Raw genomic sequence first — 19,549 nt, forward strand, 5'->3', positions numbered from 1 at the left:
TTCCCCCTTGTCCTATCACTATCTGTCTGTGTAAAAGTCCCTCTCCCAATGCCAAAAACAGAGGGACTTGGCAACCACTGGCTTCATATCCCAGGTAATTACTCTAACCATAAGCTATGGGGGTATCAAAAGGGGTCTCCACCCCCTCGTGTTTGATCCAAGGGAGCATTCCTCCCAATAAGAGAAGCAAAGTGGCCTTCAAGAGGGTGGGCCAAAGGGGCTTAAAGTTTAGTGATTGAGACAAGGCCTCATCAGATATCACAGAGGTAAGAAAAAAGATCTCAAAGCTCTGTAGACAGACAGGATGCTTCAGAATTCAACTGGTGAGTGTCAGTTCTTAACTTTAAGAGGTACCCTCTCCCTGAAAGAGCAGCATGTTGGAAGTAACTCCTTGTTCCAGAGTCAGAAAATAGGGAAAGTTAGCCAAACTATAAGGCACTCTGAAGTTCAAGATATCTGACAAAGATTTTTGAAGTGTCAGCAAAAAGCATTTCCTTCACTTCAACCTTAATAAAACACAGTGTTGCCAATACCACACCATTTCACACCGATGTGGTACTTTGCACTCCACGACAAGACTGTGTTGGCGTTAAACAAAATTAGAAATTCTTTTGGATAACTGGGAACATGAGAGGTATCATGAGAATTTCTGAGAGGTGTCAAGAAGGATTATCAGTGCAGGAAAAAGAATGGCTCGCCATCCCAGTGTCACTGGATGCCAAATAACACATTCTGGATCATTATTTATAGCCATAAAAACATCTGCTGCCTTCAGAGGTTCCAGGATTAAAACACGCAGCGTTTTCCTCAATAATGGTGAGACTCGGGATCTAAGTAAAAGCTGTGCAGTTTCAGGCAATGCTGATTAAGTGGCATATTTTTTAAAGGTGACTTCAGATAAATCCAAGAACATCATGATCCACAGGTGCAAGTTGAGAGGACAAACTCTTCTATACAACATGCCGGCCAAATTCTTGGAAACACCCACAGAACACACTGATGCTTTATCTTGCTCAAGTATTTGGAGACCTGCTCACCTTCATCGGGGGGTATTTATGGTAAGGAGCTGCCCCTGTAGCCAGCTCGATAGCAGTGATCCCAAAGCTCCAGATGTCTGCCTTGAAATCGTATCCTCTGACCTGAAAAATACGAAGAGGATGTTAGCCTATGCCTCTTATTGTCCTACACTACAATCCCTTTCACCCTTTTCTTCCATTCCCCTCAAATTTGGAGAGACCAGCACTACAGAGGTGGAAGGAAGGCTTTCTCCCTCCTCTCCTCCAGCTTCTTGTACCTCGAGGAGCTGTTTTAGAAGTGACAGTCTGAGGAAAATCGTGGTTGTGGACTGTACAACTAAGACAGCTCTGCTGTAAACCTCTACATGTGCAGAACATAAAGGGGCACTGGGTTAAACCAGGCTCTGACTTCTACACAAAGACACAGAGAGTCATTAAACAGCATAATGAAACTCTCACAGTTAATAGATGGGCTGTTACCCCTCGGGACACACGGCTCACTACACTTTTAGTCAACCACTTAATCAATGTGACTGCAAACATGCTCCATCCTGGAACTTCAGGACACACCAGCTCAGTAAAAGCCCCCTGCTCCTGCCTGCAGACTAATATTTCCCTCCACTAATTAACAGTAGCTTCTGCACTTGACATTAAACACAGGCTTGTTCAGGAAAATTTATAGCATTTACTTCCCCTCCTGCACAGGAAAAAATATTTCATATGCCAAAGCAGTTATTTCCTCATTATTATTAGGTAATATTTTGGCACTTGCTTTCTCCGCTGCAGGGGAGAGACACTATGTACTAACTTCAAGAGCAGCCACGAAAATCAAAGCGTTTTGGTTGCTCAGGATGGTTTGTGTTCCTTCTCATTAGACTATGGAAAAAGGAGAACTGAATCAGAGCAAAGCTAACAGGGACATTGTGCTCAGCTAACCTAACAAGCTTAAGAAAGACACTCATTGTGAGGAAACCAAACAACATTCCCCAAACTACCTTTAGGATAATCTTTAATTTTGGCAAACAAACAAAAAACCCTCCTGCACTATTTGTCATGTAATACTGTAGCTGAACTGAAACTTACTATAGCAACACAAATTTATATCTTGCAGTAATGCCTCCAACACTGTAAGCATCATTTTCACAAGGCTTAAATGTCTGAAATGTTTCTTGCAGTGCCTCAGTTTATGAGTGCCGTGATTTTGAACGGGTTTCAAGCCAGTTAACTAAACAAGCACAGATATGTAGTATAATTTAAAAGAGCACAGGGCAAGAAGAAATATGCTGTAAGGGTGGGTTTTTTCCCCCCTCACATTATTTTTAGGTTTTAAGAATAACTTTGGGACATTTCTTAGCTCTGTTTTTCAGTTAATCTTGCGGCACATCAATACACTGTACAAAACCCCATTCCCCAACGGGATTTTAACTGTGTGTGGGGTTTTGAATTATTTCACATAATCCTGCTTGCAAGTGAAAACTATTAAGTTAAAAACTGTCTACAGCAGTTCATCTTGACATCTGTCCAATACATGACTCACTACCCTGCAGTTAGTTTATATCAACATCTATTTTTCTCAACAATTTTTTTTTTGCCATAAATCTGTGAAGTGAACATACATTAAAAGACAACACTGGGCCATCACATATTAACATGGTAAAGGAAATTAATGATGCTGAAGCAAACCAGGTGCAATTGGGTTGATAATATCTACATATCTAAGGCCAACCTCCAGCAACCCCTTTGTCCCTTTTCCCGGTTGGATCTCGTGGCTCAGAGTGACACCTGCTGGAAGGCAGCAAGATGATCTAATGGTCATTGAAGGATTTCACATCAGCATCCAAAATACTGCTTTAACATCTGATATTTGCATCCAGTTAGATGTGCACAGCCTTGATGGAGGTATTGCACTCCCTAGACAACCTGTCTCTTCTGGAAACATATCTGTGGGGGACCACCCCTCACTTTGTCACTGAAACCTTTATATCCCCTTTATAGCTTGCTCCTTGGGATTTTTTTCCATTTTGTCCTGAGGATTGCAGCTGCAAAGAGGCTGGAGCAGCACCAGTAGTGCTGCAGCACCACAGGACACAACTGACAGAATATCAAGGGACAACTCTGATCTGGCTTTGGAAACACCAAATACTCTATTTTTATTTATTTTTAAATCAACATTAAATTAAAAAATCCAGAAGAATATGACAGTGAAGCAGTTCAGAATCCAATTTGCAAAGACAGATCCTGACTCAGGAAGTGTGTCTTTCTTCTGCAGTGTCAGACTTACACTCTGAGGATGTTGCAGCAGTGCTGTAACGCACCAGCCCCTCAGTGCCACCATGGGGAGCCACTGGAAAGGCCAAACGCTGAAAAAGCCTTTAATCAATAATACATCTAAGCTACTCCGAAGTTACCTCCATTCCTCCAGAAGTTTTAGATATAGGAAAGGATGCATTAAAGTGCTACCACAGTTCTACCTCCACTTCATTTTATAGATATACATGGGGATCTTGTTCAAGTTCCTCTTAAGCTTCAAAATATTTTATTGCGAACAACAGCAAGGAGAAAAGTAACAAGGTGGGATTACTTTAATAAAACAATGTTTCCCCAAAATATTTTTGTTAAAAAAAATGCGGAAGGAAAAATGGAAAAACATTTATAGCCTGTTATAATTCAGCTTAGGACACCTGTCAAAAACCCTGAGTCCAGCCCTCTGTCAAACTGATTTTAAGGGAATACAGGATAGTTTTCAGAATGCCCATGGCACTGAACGTCAATGCCATCAACAGCTACTGCAAATGCCCTGTCAGGACTGAGAGGTAATTTTGTTTGTGGATCTTGCTCAGAAATGGGCAATGATATTTTACAGTAAATAGAGCTTCCAGGTGGCCTTCATCAGAAGTCACACAGACAACGCTTCTGAAGTTTAGTCTAGAAGCAGTGGAGGACAACAAGTGACATATCTCCACCCAAGGGGAAGAACTACGACATCTTCTAGAGAGCCAAAAGAGCAGCAGAGGAAGGGGGAAATGCAAGCATTCCTCAGCTTTTACAGCCTGGATACTCACTAGCCAAGAGAAGCTAAATACCTGAATAAAGTCAACTGCATGTTATTTTCCTGTAATAACTCCCCACTTTGACACGTCCCAATTAACTACCCTAAACTGATGTTTGCAAATGCAGAAGAGCATGTTACTGAGCTGTGAATGTGCATATTTACCACACGTGAAACTATTTATATTCTACCTCATATTTATGCAAGAGGGAGGGGCAGGTTAATCTTCTTTATGCAACAGCTGAGCTGTCTCAATCTCACCTTAAGCAGGAGCCTGAAGAGAAGCAATTGGGCAAAAATCTACCAAACACTTAGTATTCCACAGTACAAGCCTGTCTGCAACAGGCAAACTGAAGAAAATCCTGTGGTTTTAGGAAAACCTTACAGGATGCCAAATTATCATCTTAGTTTGAAGCAAATACAGCCATTGCTGATAACAGGGGATTCCAGGTGCAGATCAGCTCAGAGGAGAGTAGGAAAAACAATTCACCTGCTCCATAACTTCTGGTGCCATCCAGCAAGGCGTGCCCACAAAAGTTTTCCTGACTTTATTCCTGGTAATGTCACCACCAGTGGCCAGAAACGCGCTAACGCCAAAGTCTGAAAACAAAACAAAAGCAGAATTTAATAAGAATTTATTAAGAACACATCCCGAGCAAACTGAAGGGCTGTCCCCTCTTTCCCCTCATATTCCCAGCCACCTATTAAGTACCAGACCATGCAGTCACGCATGAGGAGTTTCCTAATAAAGGAAGAATGATCAACAGTTAGCAAAGAGTGCTGGTACACGAACTGCCATTCAGCAGTTCGCCATTCAGTTCCTGGGGACAGCAGAGCTTTCAGCCCTGGCCGGCAGAGAGGAAAATTCCACTTTCCATTACAGCCCACTGGCCACATTAGAGCCTGCCTGTGCTCCCCCAGCAGATCTGCTGCTGTACAGACCTGCCCCTGCCAGCCACAGTTTATTTAATTTGCATACATTCATAATGAGAACTGACCCTCCATCAGCATCCTGGTAACATTCCCAGCAAGGAAGGTGGGTGCATAAAAAAATTACTTGATAACATGTAACTGTCCTAACTGCACCCTGCAGATGAGGTATCAGCTCCTTATTCTTGATGATTTATTACCAGAACATGTTTTCCTTGATAATCTCCCATGGCCCAAATGCTCCTTTAACAGGAGCTTGAACTAGTTCCTGGTGACACAGCAGCATTAATTCACATGCCCCCCAACCAGCCCAACCAGCTCAGGGAAGCCTCACAGACAGGTATTCACACCCTGCACAGCATCACCCTCACCTGGAACATCTTTCACAAGCTGAAGGATGCTCAAGGATGCCCTTTCCACTCACTGGTAATTGTATTTCTTAAGGTAAAATCACTCTTATGTGAAAACTATGCTGTCAAAGGTAACCCTGATGTCTTATGCAATTAAGAACTAAATGGAAGACAGGATCTGTTACCAGAAGCAGCAGTATGCAGGGATAGCCATGGGATACAGTATGTTTGTTGAGAGAAGAGCATTACAAAAGATTTGGCTATCAAGTCATTCAGAAGAGGATGGCACTTGAGAAAAAAAAAAATCATGTGATGGGGAAACTGTAAACACAGAACTGTGTAAGTATTTCTTCCCAATTTTCTCCAAACTACACTGCTTATGTATTACTGAATTATAGGCCTGCAATGGGCCACTCTCCATAACTCAACTTTTTTTTTTAAACACACTACAAGCAATCAGAATCTTGAATGCCAATTTTAAGACTGATGACAGGCTTGGAGTGCAAGTCTCTGAAATTCCAGGGCTATTTCACATAAAACCAGAACATTATTGACCACAACTGGTTTGAAAATTCTTGAAACTCTGGTGACAGTTAACTGCAAATGCAAAAGCAGTGGCCTCTGTGGCCAGAGGAGCCAGAGTTACTCCATGTCTTAAGGATGTTATACTGAGGCAACAACTGCAACAAAAGATCCCCCTTCACAATTTGCAAGGAATGGTGTCCCTGTGAGGACAGTCTCAGGCTTCCTTCCACATCACACCAGCAGTGCAACGAGACCCTTCTAATTAGACTTTCAATATTTGAGAAACACTACTGAAATCATCACTCAGAAAGCTTCCAGCTCACTTCGGTTAGAGACTTCCAAGGACAGGGACTTAGTGCTCACTGAAGTCACTACACATGGATAACTGCAAGGTGACATTGCAGGAAGTTTCACAGCAATCAGGGCTAAAACCAGCACTAGCCAAGGTCTATCATATCATTAGGATTCAGCTTTAGAGACGTGCTGTCCAGTTCTCTTCCCTGTTCCCAAAGGCATCTTGGCTTCCTTCTAACCTTGAAGTTTTAGAACTCTTAGATGGATCCCTGTCCCATCAGCACTACGACCCTTATTTTTCTGGAAACATGCTTTTTGCAACACTGATTTTGCTTTGAGATCTGCCATGTGAGTATCAACCATCCTTGCTTTTCTCAGAAACTGAAGGAGCTTCCTAAAAGATTCAAAGTTATTTGCCTCTTACTGCTCATTACAGGAAGTCTTGCAAGATCGATTGTTCTAAACACAAGAGCAATTAGAAGTTCTTTTAAATAAGATAATACCAACAGAAACTTGTCCAAGTGCCATCAGTATTTTATTGTGATGTGCTGTATTTGAACTTGCATGTATTATCTTACCTCAAGTTTCCATGCAGTCATTTTGAGGGGAAAGGAAATGCTATTCAAAGCAAAAGCATTCCAGCAGTAAAAACACAAGTCCTTTAAACAATATTCACCACATCTCACATCAAACATGGGTTTATAAATTCCAGATGGAAACTGGGCCCCTACATCTGCCATCTGAGGTCAGTAAAAAGCTTAAATGGAATTAAAGTTTATTTCATTACATGGTTGATTTATTCAATGTTTTCCCAATCAATTTCCCTCATTTCCAGTGGGCTAAAACAGGCTCAACCAGCCTGTACTACTCTGCTGTAAGGAATGACTTTAAGACCATCTTCTCAAATGTCACCTTACTAACTTTATCCAAGCCCCAGCTACTAAGAATGTGCCTGCTCTCAAGAAATATCTACAAAGCAATAAAATACAATCCTAACCACAAGTTGAGGTTCAGTTCTTACTTCTGAGCAGTTGGTACAATTCTGAGTCTCTGTTCTCGAACAGAAACAGGTTATTTCAAGCGAATTTACCTCTAGAAAATGGGAAAAGCCACGAAATTCAAGACAGCTCAGAAGTGTTTACATTTGTACTCTTCCTTGGCAGCTCATAGTTTATATTGGCTCACTATGGTAACAACTGGAAAGGACTGAATCACCAGAAACAGGGAGGAATTGGAAAAGCTTGGACCTGGCTTGCAATACCAGTAACCACCACTGCTGGGGATCTACCGACTGTCAGATATTCTAAAGGAGCCCAAATACTGCAGACTTCCAGCAGTCTGTTGGCAAATAACAGTCTCCAGGATGTCTGGACGAAAGCGGTAGGATCTTTTTTTTTCAATCGTTTTTCTGAAGCAGTGTAGAAAATATTCATCTGCTGGAGCTGTGTCAGTGATATAAGCCAAAGACTTCTTAGAAAAAGAGAAAAACATATATATCTATATATATAGATATATATCTCTAGACTCTCTTATCACAGTAAAATCAGTCCAGGATGGGAATGTCAATTCTGCTGATGCAGACTTTGCAAAAAATATGGCAAATGTTGTCTCTTCCAGTAGAAACATCACATGTTTCAAACCACATACCCTACAGGACACCCTGCAGTGGCAACAAAGTTGCAGACCAGTGTTTGAAAAGCATGGCACTAGGCAAAAATTCCTGCTATTAAGGTATCCAAGTTATCAAACTTGAAAACTATCCTGGCCACTCAAGAAATATAAAAGCTGAAAGGAAACACTCCATCTGAACAACTCACCAATGCAAGAATGCTGTGGCAGGACCACATCACAATGTGTATTACCACAGGAAGATACATTTCTACCATATTATGCATTGTTTTACCCAAATCTAGAAGTCAGCTTTTAAAATCATCTCTCCTTGGCCATCTCACACTGTAACATTACCTTAATCCTAAAAAGCTACTGCACGTAGCTGCCTACAAGATACACAGAAGGGAAAGACAGGAAGAATGTGCACTAAGAACCAGGACAAAAGCTTGCTGATATCAGAAGGGCTCCTACTGAGTCTGGTGGGTTTGGATCAGACCCTAAAGCAGTTCCCAACTTCAACAGGGGCTGAAAAACTGAATAATCCAATCTTGACTTCAAACCACTCGGAGTTGTTTTAAACAAAAAGTATTTCAGAAGACAGCACTAAGTGTTTTTGTCACCAGTCACTTTCCTTCTTGTTCAGTTGTTCTCCATCAGAAAATACCTACAGTTGTAGTTAAGTGTTTTCCTGCAAACCTTACAGCTTTTAGAGCACTGAAGATGAACAAACCTGGCAGGAAGAGGAGGAAGGCCGTGGCAAACAGCAATTTTGTGCTGAGAAAGCAGTAGGTGATCGGACACCAGAGAAAAGGAAGGTTAGTGGAGAACAAAAATCAAAAGCTTCTTTCAAGTTTATATGGATGTACAGTGGTATTGGATCTGTAAATACACACTTGTTCTCCTACTGCACAAAGTAACTTCAGGATGACGAAGCCCAGGCTGGGTGAATCCACCCACTGCCCTTGGAGAAGTGGTTTCAACAACAAAACAGCGCAACATCTCTTCAGGAAACACAGACAGTACAAGTGACACAGAGAAGAAGTTACTTCACATCATGCTGCTGCAGGAGAGGCACTAAAACTCTCCACTAGACACAGAAAAATACCTCTGGCCCTTTTTTTGAAAGGGAGAAGCAGCTCCTGATACAACAGGAGTCATGATACAACACCGGCTGCAATCGACACTTCCCTCCCAAGTCAGATTTGTGCCTTGCCCCTTCTTAGAGCCACTTAATCTCCCAAAGTTAAGAGTTTCCTAAGGGAAAGTGGGGAATGACACTGCCTGCACCATAGCTCGATGTTTATGTAGAGCGCTATTTTAGTACAATGAATTAAGAGCAGTCAGGAACACAGCGAACCGGTGACAAGCTGGCATGGATTTGTGGAAAGTTACACAAATTCAGTTACACAAGTTTTGCCTGGCCTTAACTATCCCCATTTTATAAATAGATAAAGCGAGAGGGGTTGGGCAATTTGCCCAGGATCAATTAGCAAGTCCTGAACAACTTTGTGAAATCTCAATCTACTTCAACCGCTTGGCAGCGCGGCCATCCCGGGCCATGGCAGGCACTCCGGGCACCTCTCGGATTGCGCGTTAATAATTCCCTGGTTTCAAATCCTGAAGACACTCTGCAACCAAAAAATCCCACCCATGGAGGGATGTGTGCTCTCAACCCTAAGCAGGCTCTTCTATCATCACATTCAATCACAGAGGGATGGGCAACGGCATTATTTAATAGCCCAGTGGACAAAATCAAGAAAAAAAAGATTTATTCTGTATTCCGACTCAGTAGGATGCTGATATCGTGCCATGGTTGGAGTGTGGCTCACACTGAGCAAGTCTTGTGCACCCTGGGAGAGTTTCCCCTCAACCTCTCCCATCCCCTTCCCATCTATCAAGATGCTCACTTCATTTCACAATAATTTATAGGACCTGCAAAGTTAAGTAAACTGACAAATGCTAAGTCTTGCTTACTGTGAGAAGTCATCTCCTGGTTTATGCAGCAATATTGGTGCTGATGCAGTTTATGTTGACAAGAGTGCTTTTACCCGTACAGCTTTTAGACTCCAGGGAGCCAATAAATGCCAGGGCAAAGAGGTTTTATGCCCTGATTAAAAGAAATAACTGCCATGGAGAGGCTGGAACACAAAAGAACGTGGCTATCTCAATTTACATTGCAACCACAGCCCAGAACTACGGTATCTGGGAAAGAGCCCTGCTCTCTCCAGAAGACAGATTAATTCAATGTGCAGGAAAACACTTCAAACTGAGAAAGCGACGCTGAATTGTAACAGGCTCCAAAAACCTCGTGCCAAGCCACCAGCCCAAGCCAGTGCCCTTGGAAAAAAAAAATAAAGTGTTAAGATAGAAGCAAACTGCCTCAGTTTAGTTCTCGCTGGTCAGCTCGGTCTGTTAAAGACAATTTTCTCCTTGGTTCAGTGGATGCACATTTTGAAAGCAAAAGGAGCTACGGAGTTAAAAATAGAGCCATGAGTAAAAATACCAAGTCCCAAGACTTGGGGAGGAGTTTCAACCTGGGAATTTGTGCAGGCCATTAGAGGAATTTTTAGAAATCCCACTCCCAGCAAATGCCCCCGAGTTCACAGATTTCTCCTCCATCCCTTCACCTGCTCCCACAGCAGCTTTCACACTGGATGCACAACCACCATTTCAGAGTTACAAACAGAACCTGAGAAATGTCTTGACACACTTTCATCAAGTTGCTTTTTCTGTTCAGCCTTAACAGAATTGCATGGCCCAAATTAACAAAGGAGGCTTTAATTTTCACTAGTTAGAACTGTAGACTCCTGCGGCAAAATTACTGCCATGAATTCTACACAGTGAAATTTTCCCGTAATTAAATTCACTGATACATTGTGGAGGTACAGCCCAGCAATGAGGTTTCCTCCATTACAGGGATGAGCATTTTTTTCCAAACCTTGAAAGCACTTCGCTTCTTTTCCTCAAAGGATTTCCAGTTTGAGATATACACTCCTTATTTACATTTAAGAATTACATTTCTTCTGAGACAAGAAGCAGGAATTGTGTCAAGCAGTAGGAAACACACAGGAACACAAGGTTGCAAAGGCCAACCATTGAATAAGACCTTCTTAACAACTGTTCACAGGCAGTGTGGCTTGAGGAATGGCAAGAGGGAAAGGAGTCATTATAAAAGAATGGGAGTCATTCTTCCCTGCTACATTATTTAAATTTTTCATGTACACCAAACCAGCTCCTAGCAGGGAGGTGCCCCATTCACTCTGACCCTCAGGCTTCATTCCACAGCTGATCCATCTTTTGGGTTTTTCCTTCTGGTGTAACTTTCCAGCGAAACTTAAACATGTTCGTTTCATGGGAACGCAGTGATGTCATCTAGCTCAGAACTGAAGCACTCAATCAACAGAATTATTCATAATATGCATTAATATTATTGTCAAAAGCAAGTGCTTTGATCTCGTTGAAACAAATCTCATTTTATTGGGATTGGTTTGCTTCCAGCATTTTTTCCTCCCCAAAGAATTTGCCAGAAATTTTGCTATTTCATCCTGGGTCAGGAGGAAAGGAAGCTTAAGTGTCAGAAATTCCCACAGAAACGAAATCTCGTGTTATGACCAGGTCAGGCTCTTCTCTATTATTCATTAATTTATTTTCGTTTCTTTCAAGTCATCAGCTGCCTCCACAGAAAGGAAAGTGCTTCCTGCCACCGGGTGAACTCGCTGACCTTGGTTGAGTTTAGTGGCCCTGCTGTGGCTGATGAAAAGTCACAGAGTCTCACTGGACCTTCTGCATGTTCAAAGGAAGAGTTTGTAAAGACGGAACTTTGCACATCTCACAATGCTGCTTTCACAGGATAAGCTGAGAGGTGGATTTCATCATTTAAATGTTGCACATACAAACCGCAAGTAGTTCAGTCTAGGGGAGCATGTACAAATTACAGACAAAATAAATCCTCTGGAATTCATACAGTTAAGATCAGTCAACCTTAAAGTTACTTATCAACTAAAAATTATTCAGCAGAAAAAAGCACAAACAGGTACCTATTACCAGTGAGACTTAATATAAAAAAAGCCAAGCCCTGGTACCCTTGTGGAAGAGAAACACAAGCAGCTTTCTCTAGGCTGGCAGAAACACTCAGAATAACAGCTATTTGCAGCCTCTCCCAAAAGAGAATCTAAAGTTCCATGCAAGCACAAATCCAAAAAGTTACATCTTGGCTCCATTATGTAAAAAAATCTAGGATTTTATCGTAAAAAGTTTCCTCCTCTCAGTGTTTTAGAAGCCACTCCCTACCTTCCATCAGCTGCCACACAGATTAATTATTTACACCTCATTAGAAATATAACAGCAGGCATTAAGGGCACTGGGAGACTTAAAAAGGACAACAAAGCAACTTCAGGTTTTAAACAGAAATAGGTGTTATGTTCTGTAAAAAGGATTATTGTCCTCTGCAGAGAGGGGAGAGCTACCTATAAAAACCACATTGCAACATGTTCTGCTTCCTGGTGGATAATCCACAGCTTTCATTCCAAGATGCAAAGCCAGGCATAGATATTCCAAAGCAATAAAAAATGCAGCAGGCGCTTCCTCCTGACACAACAGTCACTGCCCTATCCCTTAACCCCCAGCACACTGGCTTGACCCACTGCTGTGCCTGTACCAGCAGGACAGGGAACTAAAGAGACCTTATCACCCACAGATACGTCTCTTCCCAATTAAATATGGGATTGAAAATGTTAAACATTTACAAGGATGTTTGCCAAGATGGCAGGACCAGGCACGAGCTCTGCCCTCCAGCTAGAAGTGGCACAGGGACTGGAAAAGCACTGAGAGATCCACAGAAAGAATGGAGTCCTGAGAGAAAGGGCAGCTGGAGAAGAATCGTACTCAGTAGAGGAAAACAGCACCCTGGGAAGAGGAGGAAAAGCAAATATCACAGGCTCTAAATGTACTCTCCAAAAATCTTGTCTTATTTAATAGCCTGCAATACTAATAATCACAAAATCACGGCCTAGTTCAGGTTGGAAGGGACATTTAAATGTCACCTAATCCAACCCCCTGCAGCGAGCAGGGACACCTTCAACCAGAACTGGCTGCTCAGAGCCCCATCCAACCTGGCCTTGAATGTTTCCAAGGATGGGGTGTAATTCTTGGTTTCTGGAAAGAAGAGTGAAGTCTGTAAAAACATGTATGAAAGAAAATATCAGAGGGGGGCTGGGGGGAGGCACACCCCTTTTCCACAGACACACTGTCCACCCACACCAAAGACTGTTTCCAACACACCTGTGTTGCTGCAGCTCATGACAGCCCTGACTACAACACACAACTCCAGGCAGATCTGTATTAGCTAAAGAAACTGCCTTTACAGTTTTCCCTACCCTATTCCTAAGCTTGCATGACTGATCCCAAGACTTCCAGCTCACTCCAGGTTGGGCTGGGTCAGGGCGGCCAGTTAAATACCTCCTGTACCACCCAGTTCAACTGGAGCAGACCAGGGAACATCCACATGAGCAGTTTGATCAGCAGCTCTTTCCATAAGACAAAGTTGTAAGGGACCTTTACTATCAGATATACCCATTTCCTTCTGATAAATCAATCCACCCTTTGCCACAGTCCTTTGGAAAACCACCTTACACACTGACAATAAATCAGTGAGGTCTGTGCACTCCACTTCCAAGCCTATAAATCTGCTGAGTTAAAAATCTGACTAGCTTATGCCAAGAATTTTATCTGATCTATTGATTCTGAGCACTTGACAGTCAAATGATTTATTTCTGTTTATTGTCATTGTTCCAAATAAGAGTATTTTAAGATAACAAGATGTAGTAAATTCTGGTTCAGTTTCTTGTTTTGGTTTGTGGTTTGTTTATTGTTGGCGTTTTTGGTGTGGTTGGTTTTGTTTGTTTGTTTTAAGAACTGTGGGGCTTTTTGAGGCTAACAATTTTTTGTAAATTTCTCCTTGATCATTAAATAATTTCTTTGGATATGCAGTTATGCCTAAAGTTTACTCAAAGTTACCAGGAAAGTTACCTGCAATTTGCACTGAGCCATCTTCTCCAAGAAGAATATTTCCTGCTTTCACATCCCTGCAGAAAGATAAAGCAACAATAAGTGGAAGCCATTAAATATTTCCTTCAACCAACAAAAATACACAAAACAGTTATTATTTCTTATATTTTGTTTCTTGCATTAGCACCTTCTGCCTCTAATCATGCAGAAATAGTAGGGGCTTAACATCAATTGTAACTTCATAGACAGACACTAAGTAGTATTTGTATGATTTATAGCTAGTAGCATTTCAGGTACTATGTATTACAACTTAGCAGAAGGCACCCTTAAAAATGCAAGGAAAGTGGTTTGTCCCAGGTTTTTAAACTTAGCTAGAAATGTGAAAACAGAACCTAGCACTGATCTGATCCTCATGCATCCCTTCAGCAGGAGCAACTTCAAGATACAATGAGTTGATCTCCTGCTGAACGCACCGTGTTCTCCCCCCAGCCCCATGTCCTGCTCCTCTCCTGCCCTGGAGGAGTTCACATGCTGCCTTAGGAAATCAGTTTAGCCCCACACACTGGTGAAAATATAGACAAAAGAAAAACCTTTGCTCGTGGCTTAATGAACAGAACCTCAATACCAACAGTCAGGTGAGCAGAGCTGGTACAAGAGAGATGGTGAGAATAGGAAAGTGGGGTCACTCAACTGTCCTGTGAAGCCTCAGCTTTAGTGAAAAAGTCTCCTTGAATTTTTTTTACCAAAGTCAATGAACACACAACAACATCCAGCATGTGCTATGAAAGTTTTGTACTGCCCTCTTCCTAGACAAAAAAAGCTCTAAGCTTTTAGGTTTACAGCAGCACTTCTCCATCTTTGAGGGAATGCTACATTCACTCCAAACACTTTGAAGTTTTCTAGTTCGTTTTCATGGGCTGCTCCCCCCACCAAGCCACAAGAAGCACCTTTATAGCTGACATTGGGGTTCCCCAGCACTGCTGCTAAACCTGCGCTGCCCAGGAACCCACACAGACCCGGAGCAAAAAGAGGAAAACAACACCAAAATAAGCAAATTTTCCCTCCACTGCCTTTGGCAAATATTCCAAATCATTTCACATAGAGAAAAAAGTCAAAAGCTATTTTTTCCCTCCTCCCTTGTGCATCATGAGAACAGAACTGGCTTGATGGTCTGGCCAAAGAGGCCCGGTCAGGCCCTGGAAATCAGCTCCTTCCTGGCTTTGCTCTGCTCAAGAGGAGGTTGGGCCACTGCCAGTTCCAGGCCAGGATAATTCTAAACACATCCTCTCCAGCATTAGCATTTATCACACTCTTCCCAATACCCAGTCTAGGATATTGGCATGGCAAAGCTTTCCCCCAGCACACAGTGGAACAAAACAGACCATAAGACAGTCCCACTGAAGATGAACACCGAACTGCAGCTGACAGCACCTTGACCCTTCAAACAAGTATTCCAAGTCCTGCCAAATGTATACCTCCTGCTAGCAGCTGGATAGATCTATATGGAAACTCTGAAGTTATATGACATGACAGAATTGAGGAGCTGACTTTCCCTCCAAGGAGCATTATTTTGTTCTCTTCCTGCAATTAACGGCTGCAGCAACTGGAGACCAGACAGCATCAGCACCGCACTGGATGGAGACTCTCAAAGAGACGAAGGCCCTGAGGGGATTAAATACCCAATTAAGCATGTAGCTATGCTCCCCCCTTAGCATCCTCTGGCAAAATCCAATACAACTGGAGCTGTAGAGCTAATTGCTGTGAGAGATCCAAACCTGACTGACCCCTGCACTCTCACAAAGTGTTCATAGTCCGTAACAGGGAGGAATGGAAAAGCTCCCTGCCAATAGTTGGGCAGGTGATGCCTCTGGGATCCAACAGCGTGAGCATGTGGAGACACTGGAGTGAAGTGCCCAAGTCTGCTGCTTCCTAGGTAAGGAACTGGCTCACACGGTGTGAAATGTGCTTTGCACAGGCACAGCCATCTCCAGGAATCCCCCTGTGCACCAGCACTAATTCAGAGGGAACACAGGGTGCTCAGGAAACTCTCCAATCCTACTGGAAATGTTTATCCACAGCTGATTCTCCTGCAACAGCCAGGATGCACAAGGCCCTTTCAGAGCTGCCTGCCAGTTCCAGGTTATAGGGAAAGGAATAGGATGCACTGAGGTTGCTCGCTGAAGTTATAATTTCTCTTACTGGAGCAAGAGTAATTTCCTCTTCCATCTGTACTCCAGGGCAGCCCAGGATGCTGGAGCATTTCCCCAGTAAGCTGGGCCTTTCCAAACCTCCCCTCTGGCACAACAGCATGTGTGGCTCACTCAGCCCCCGGAGCAGACCATACTCAGCTGTGAAGGAAGTGCCAGGGAAGTTTTTAAGCAAAACTAAGGATGTGGCAAAAAAAAAAAAAAAAAAAAAATCAATCGGGTTTCACTGGTGTAGCAACAGTGGCCAGAAAACAGGACACATTCAATACCACCAAACCATCCCACCACAACAGAGCAAGCTGGACAGGCTTAGAATGCAAAAAGTAGTGAAACAAGCACTCAGATTGAATCCCATAGGAAAAAAGAGCCAAAGTACTCCAGTCCCTTAACCTCCCCCACCAATGCAGAGGCTTGTTTTCTTTTTAACTTCAGCTTGGATTAATTAAAATTTATATATTTTCTTGTTGAAAACAAAAGTTGGTAAATACGATGCTTAAAGTTGGTTCAAGAAATTGAAACAAGTCATTGCCACAATTCCAAATCCAAGAGGCCGAAACTGCCACTGCCAAATACCCAAGTCAAGCTGCAGAATTAAATCACCACTTCATGTGGCATTTCCTCACAGTGACCAGCCCTCTGCAAAGGCCATTACTCACCCCAGCCTGGTGCACTCCACCCTGGAGCAGCAAAACTGATGGGGCACCTAGATGTTTGGGGACACCAACTCCATTTTGGAGTTACTGTACCATAGAGGCAACTTCCAGCTTTCCCATTCCTCCCCCCAGCCTATACATAACACCATAACACTGGGAGAGCACAAACCCCTTTCCTTAGCATATACTGGCACACTGGCAGTGTCTTCAAAGTAGGTTCTCCTCTAAAATCATCTTTAAGATTAATTAATTGCATTTAAAGCAACGGGGCAGGGAAGAGAGGGTAAGTGCTTTCCTGTTTATTCTCCTCAGGAGATGCTTATAAACTCACACACTGAATGGCAAGAAGTTTGTTACTCCAGGATATAGTTATTGCCAAGTATAACAATTTGAAGGTACTTCCTATTAATGTGGTAATGACCATATCCTGGGCTGATACACTGGGAATAAATGGTGTGCCTCTGGCACAATTACTACATTGGAAACAGGAAGCAGCTTTAGGCTTTAGCATAAACAGTAATTATACCAAGTTTTAAATGAAGTTACAGAAGGATGGAGTAAACTTTCTTGTTGGTAGCTTAACAAATGCTACAGTAGTTCCGGACATTCTCGCTCTGTAGCTGTCACCTTCCCTTCTTCTAAAGCCTTCAGAAGCCCTTCCACAAAATAACAATTATGTTTTTATTTACCTTGTACTTCACAACCTGAGTGGGAAGAGGGGTTTGGACTTGCTCCAGTGCAAAGCTGGATTCTCCACATCAGCCTTGAGAGGTTTCGCAGCAGGGCAGAAATCCCTCCTCATCTGCATCCCAAACTGGTTTAGCTTCCCACTAATGTACCAGTTACATCACATTAATGCCTTCAGGGTGGGGCTGGGCCATAGGCATCATGTGCTGTACAACCAAATCTGACCCTGACAACAAAATTACAACCACGCTTCCAGCTACAGGAGGCTTGGGAGCACAGGAAGACAATGAGATGATGGTCCCCAATTTTGAGTGCTGTGTTCCCACATCCTCCACAAATTATTTTTTAGCAGGGTGTGGGGGGAAACTACAGGAACTGTATCCTGATGGCTTGTTCCCATTATAAAAAGCCTACATAAGTACTTGAAATTCTGCTTAATGATCAGATCTGCCCTCACCCATAGCCCTCAATCCTTGGCACCAACATACAGTGCTTGCTAAGGATGCTTTGTTAAGGCCACTGCAGTCACAATACAAGGGGACCTGAGCAAAGAGTGGCATTCCAGGAGCTCTGCAGGCCAGCACTGGGAAGAAAATTACCCCAGGAAAGAGGAAAGAGAGATAAGCCCTGTTTACTCTGCCTATGCTTCCAGCCTGCTGGCATGTGCCTTTAGGATGCAAAGCTGGATGTCAGCACAGCCGTGAGTCATCTGCCCATTAGATGCAATTTACATCAACTGCAACAATAAAATTTCATGGACTGAGCTCCACAGTGCATAATTTGGCATGAGGAAGGAGTGGTTGGTCCTGCCAAGTTTCATTTAAAAAAAGAGAAGGTGCAAGATGCAACAATTACTATTTTCTGTTAATAGTAATGAAGAACTCAAAATATTTATGCTGAATGCAACCAGTTGCTGGAGTTGATGTTGTTCTGAGTCACGTAGAAAATGCTCCCTGGACAATATCTCTACATACAGTTAAATATGAAGCAATCTGTGACATTATACACCAAATGAGCACTATACTCTCTCTACCATGAAACATTCCCTTCCCTTCAATGATACGCTGTTACCTGTGTCACCTCTTCCCTTTGCCTTTTAAGCCAAGATATAAAAAGCTGGTGACATGCAAGTGCTTTACCATTTAGAGCTGCCAAATGTAAACTAGGCTTGGAGCGTGCAGGCAGATCAGTATTTTTACACCCTCAAATGTCAGTAAGTTCAGTACAACACAGGAGAAGGCATTCAAGACAACGTTGGAAGTGCTGTACACATTAACATGTCCCTGCTCCTGCTCAGGAAAGCTGTGGGCACTAATATTTTCCTGTGACAGAGTTGAGCTTTAAGTCCCAAACTCTTGGGTGAGGTGCAATTGTTGTCTATTACTGTGCTGTACTTAACTGCAGAGCCAGCCTCAGGAACATCTCCCAAAGCTTGAAGGTTTTCCAATGGCAGAGAGTTGGCAGAGCAGCTTCCATACTCCTCTCCAGCCTCCCTGCTGAGCCAGGCATAAGCAGAGGGAGGAGAGGGCCAAGTCCACAGCTTGCTTCATCCCTGCTCATCCACAGCCCTCTCAGCAGGCCCTCGTGGCCACTGGCAGCCGGGCCCCGCGGCAGCAGCCAGGCTGCCATAAATTACAGCGGGGGACCAGCCCAGGGACACGCTTTGTTGCTCAGGATCAGGGAAGCACAGCGACTGCCGCTTCCCTCCTCCCCGAGCTGCTCTGTCAGCTGCTGGGCTGTGCTCAAAGACCAGGGCCTCGGTGCAGGAACTCAATGCCAGCAGCACAAGGCAACTCATGATTTACCCGAGGGCTCAAATGAGACAGGCATTTTTAAAGGCACAAGTTCACGGGGGCTACAAAGGTAGGAACACTTAAAAGCTTTTTAACTGTCATTTTAATGGCTGGAGAAAGTTAGATGAATAATCCAATGTAACCAGGAATTAAATAGGTTCTTTTTGTGCTTTTAAGCAGTGTGAAGCAAGGCTTTGGCAGGTAGAAGTGACTGTTTGCAAAGCCACAGTCTGTCACAGTCATGTGTAGACAAAGCCCAATGGAAAAGACTGTCAGCACCCATCAAAATGAGCTGTAAGAGTGCATCAAGTACTTGTTTTCTCTGTGCCCTACCCTTAAGATCCAGGCAGATCACTCTGAGTGTAATGAAGAGACCTCTTGGGAGAGATAACTCCATCCTGTCTCTTGGCATAGGCAAATAGAAACCC

At 43.1% G+C, this 19,549-nt stretch overlaps 1 protein-coding gene across 2 annotated transcripts in view; it reads right to left on the bottom strand.

Annotated features, from left to right (window-relative positions):
* Positions 1-19,549, bottom strand: part of OXSR1 (oxidative stress responsive kinase 1) — a 92,219-nt gene that overhangs the window by 22,877 nt on the left and 49,793 nt on the right. For both annotated transcript variants that reach the window (XM_064639075.1, XM_064639068.1), the window contains exons 5-7: positions 13,803-13,858; positions 4,556-4,665; positions 1,038-1,139 (exon numbers count right to left, since the gene is read on the bottom strand). In XM_064639075.1, the coding sequence (XP_064495145.1) occupies positions 1,038-1,139; positions 4,556-4,665; positions 13,803-13,858 (268 nt within the window). The remainder of the gene's footprint in view (positions 1-1,037; positions 1,140-4,555; positions 4,666-13,802; positions 13,859-19,549) is intronic.

Source organism: Pseudopipra pipra, chromosome 1 (assembly GCF_036250125.1).
Source record: "Pseudopipra pipra isolate bDixPip1 chromosome 1, bDixPip1.hap1, whole genome shotgun sequence".
Taxonomy (NCBI): Eukaryota; Metazoa; Chordata; class Aves; order Passeriformes; family Pipridae; genus Pseudopipra; species Pseudopipra pipra.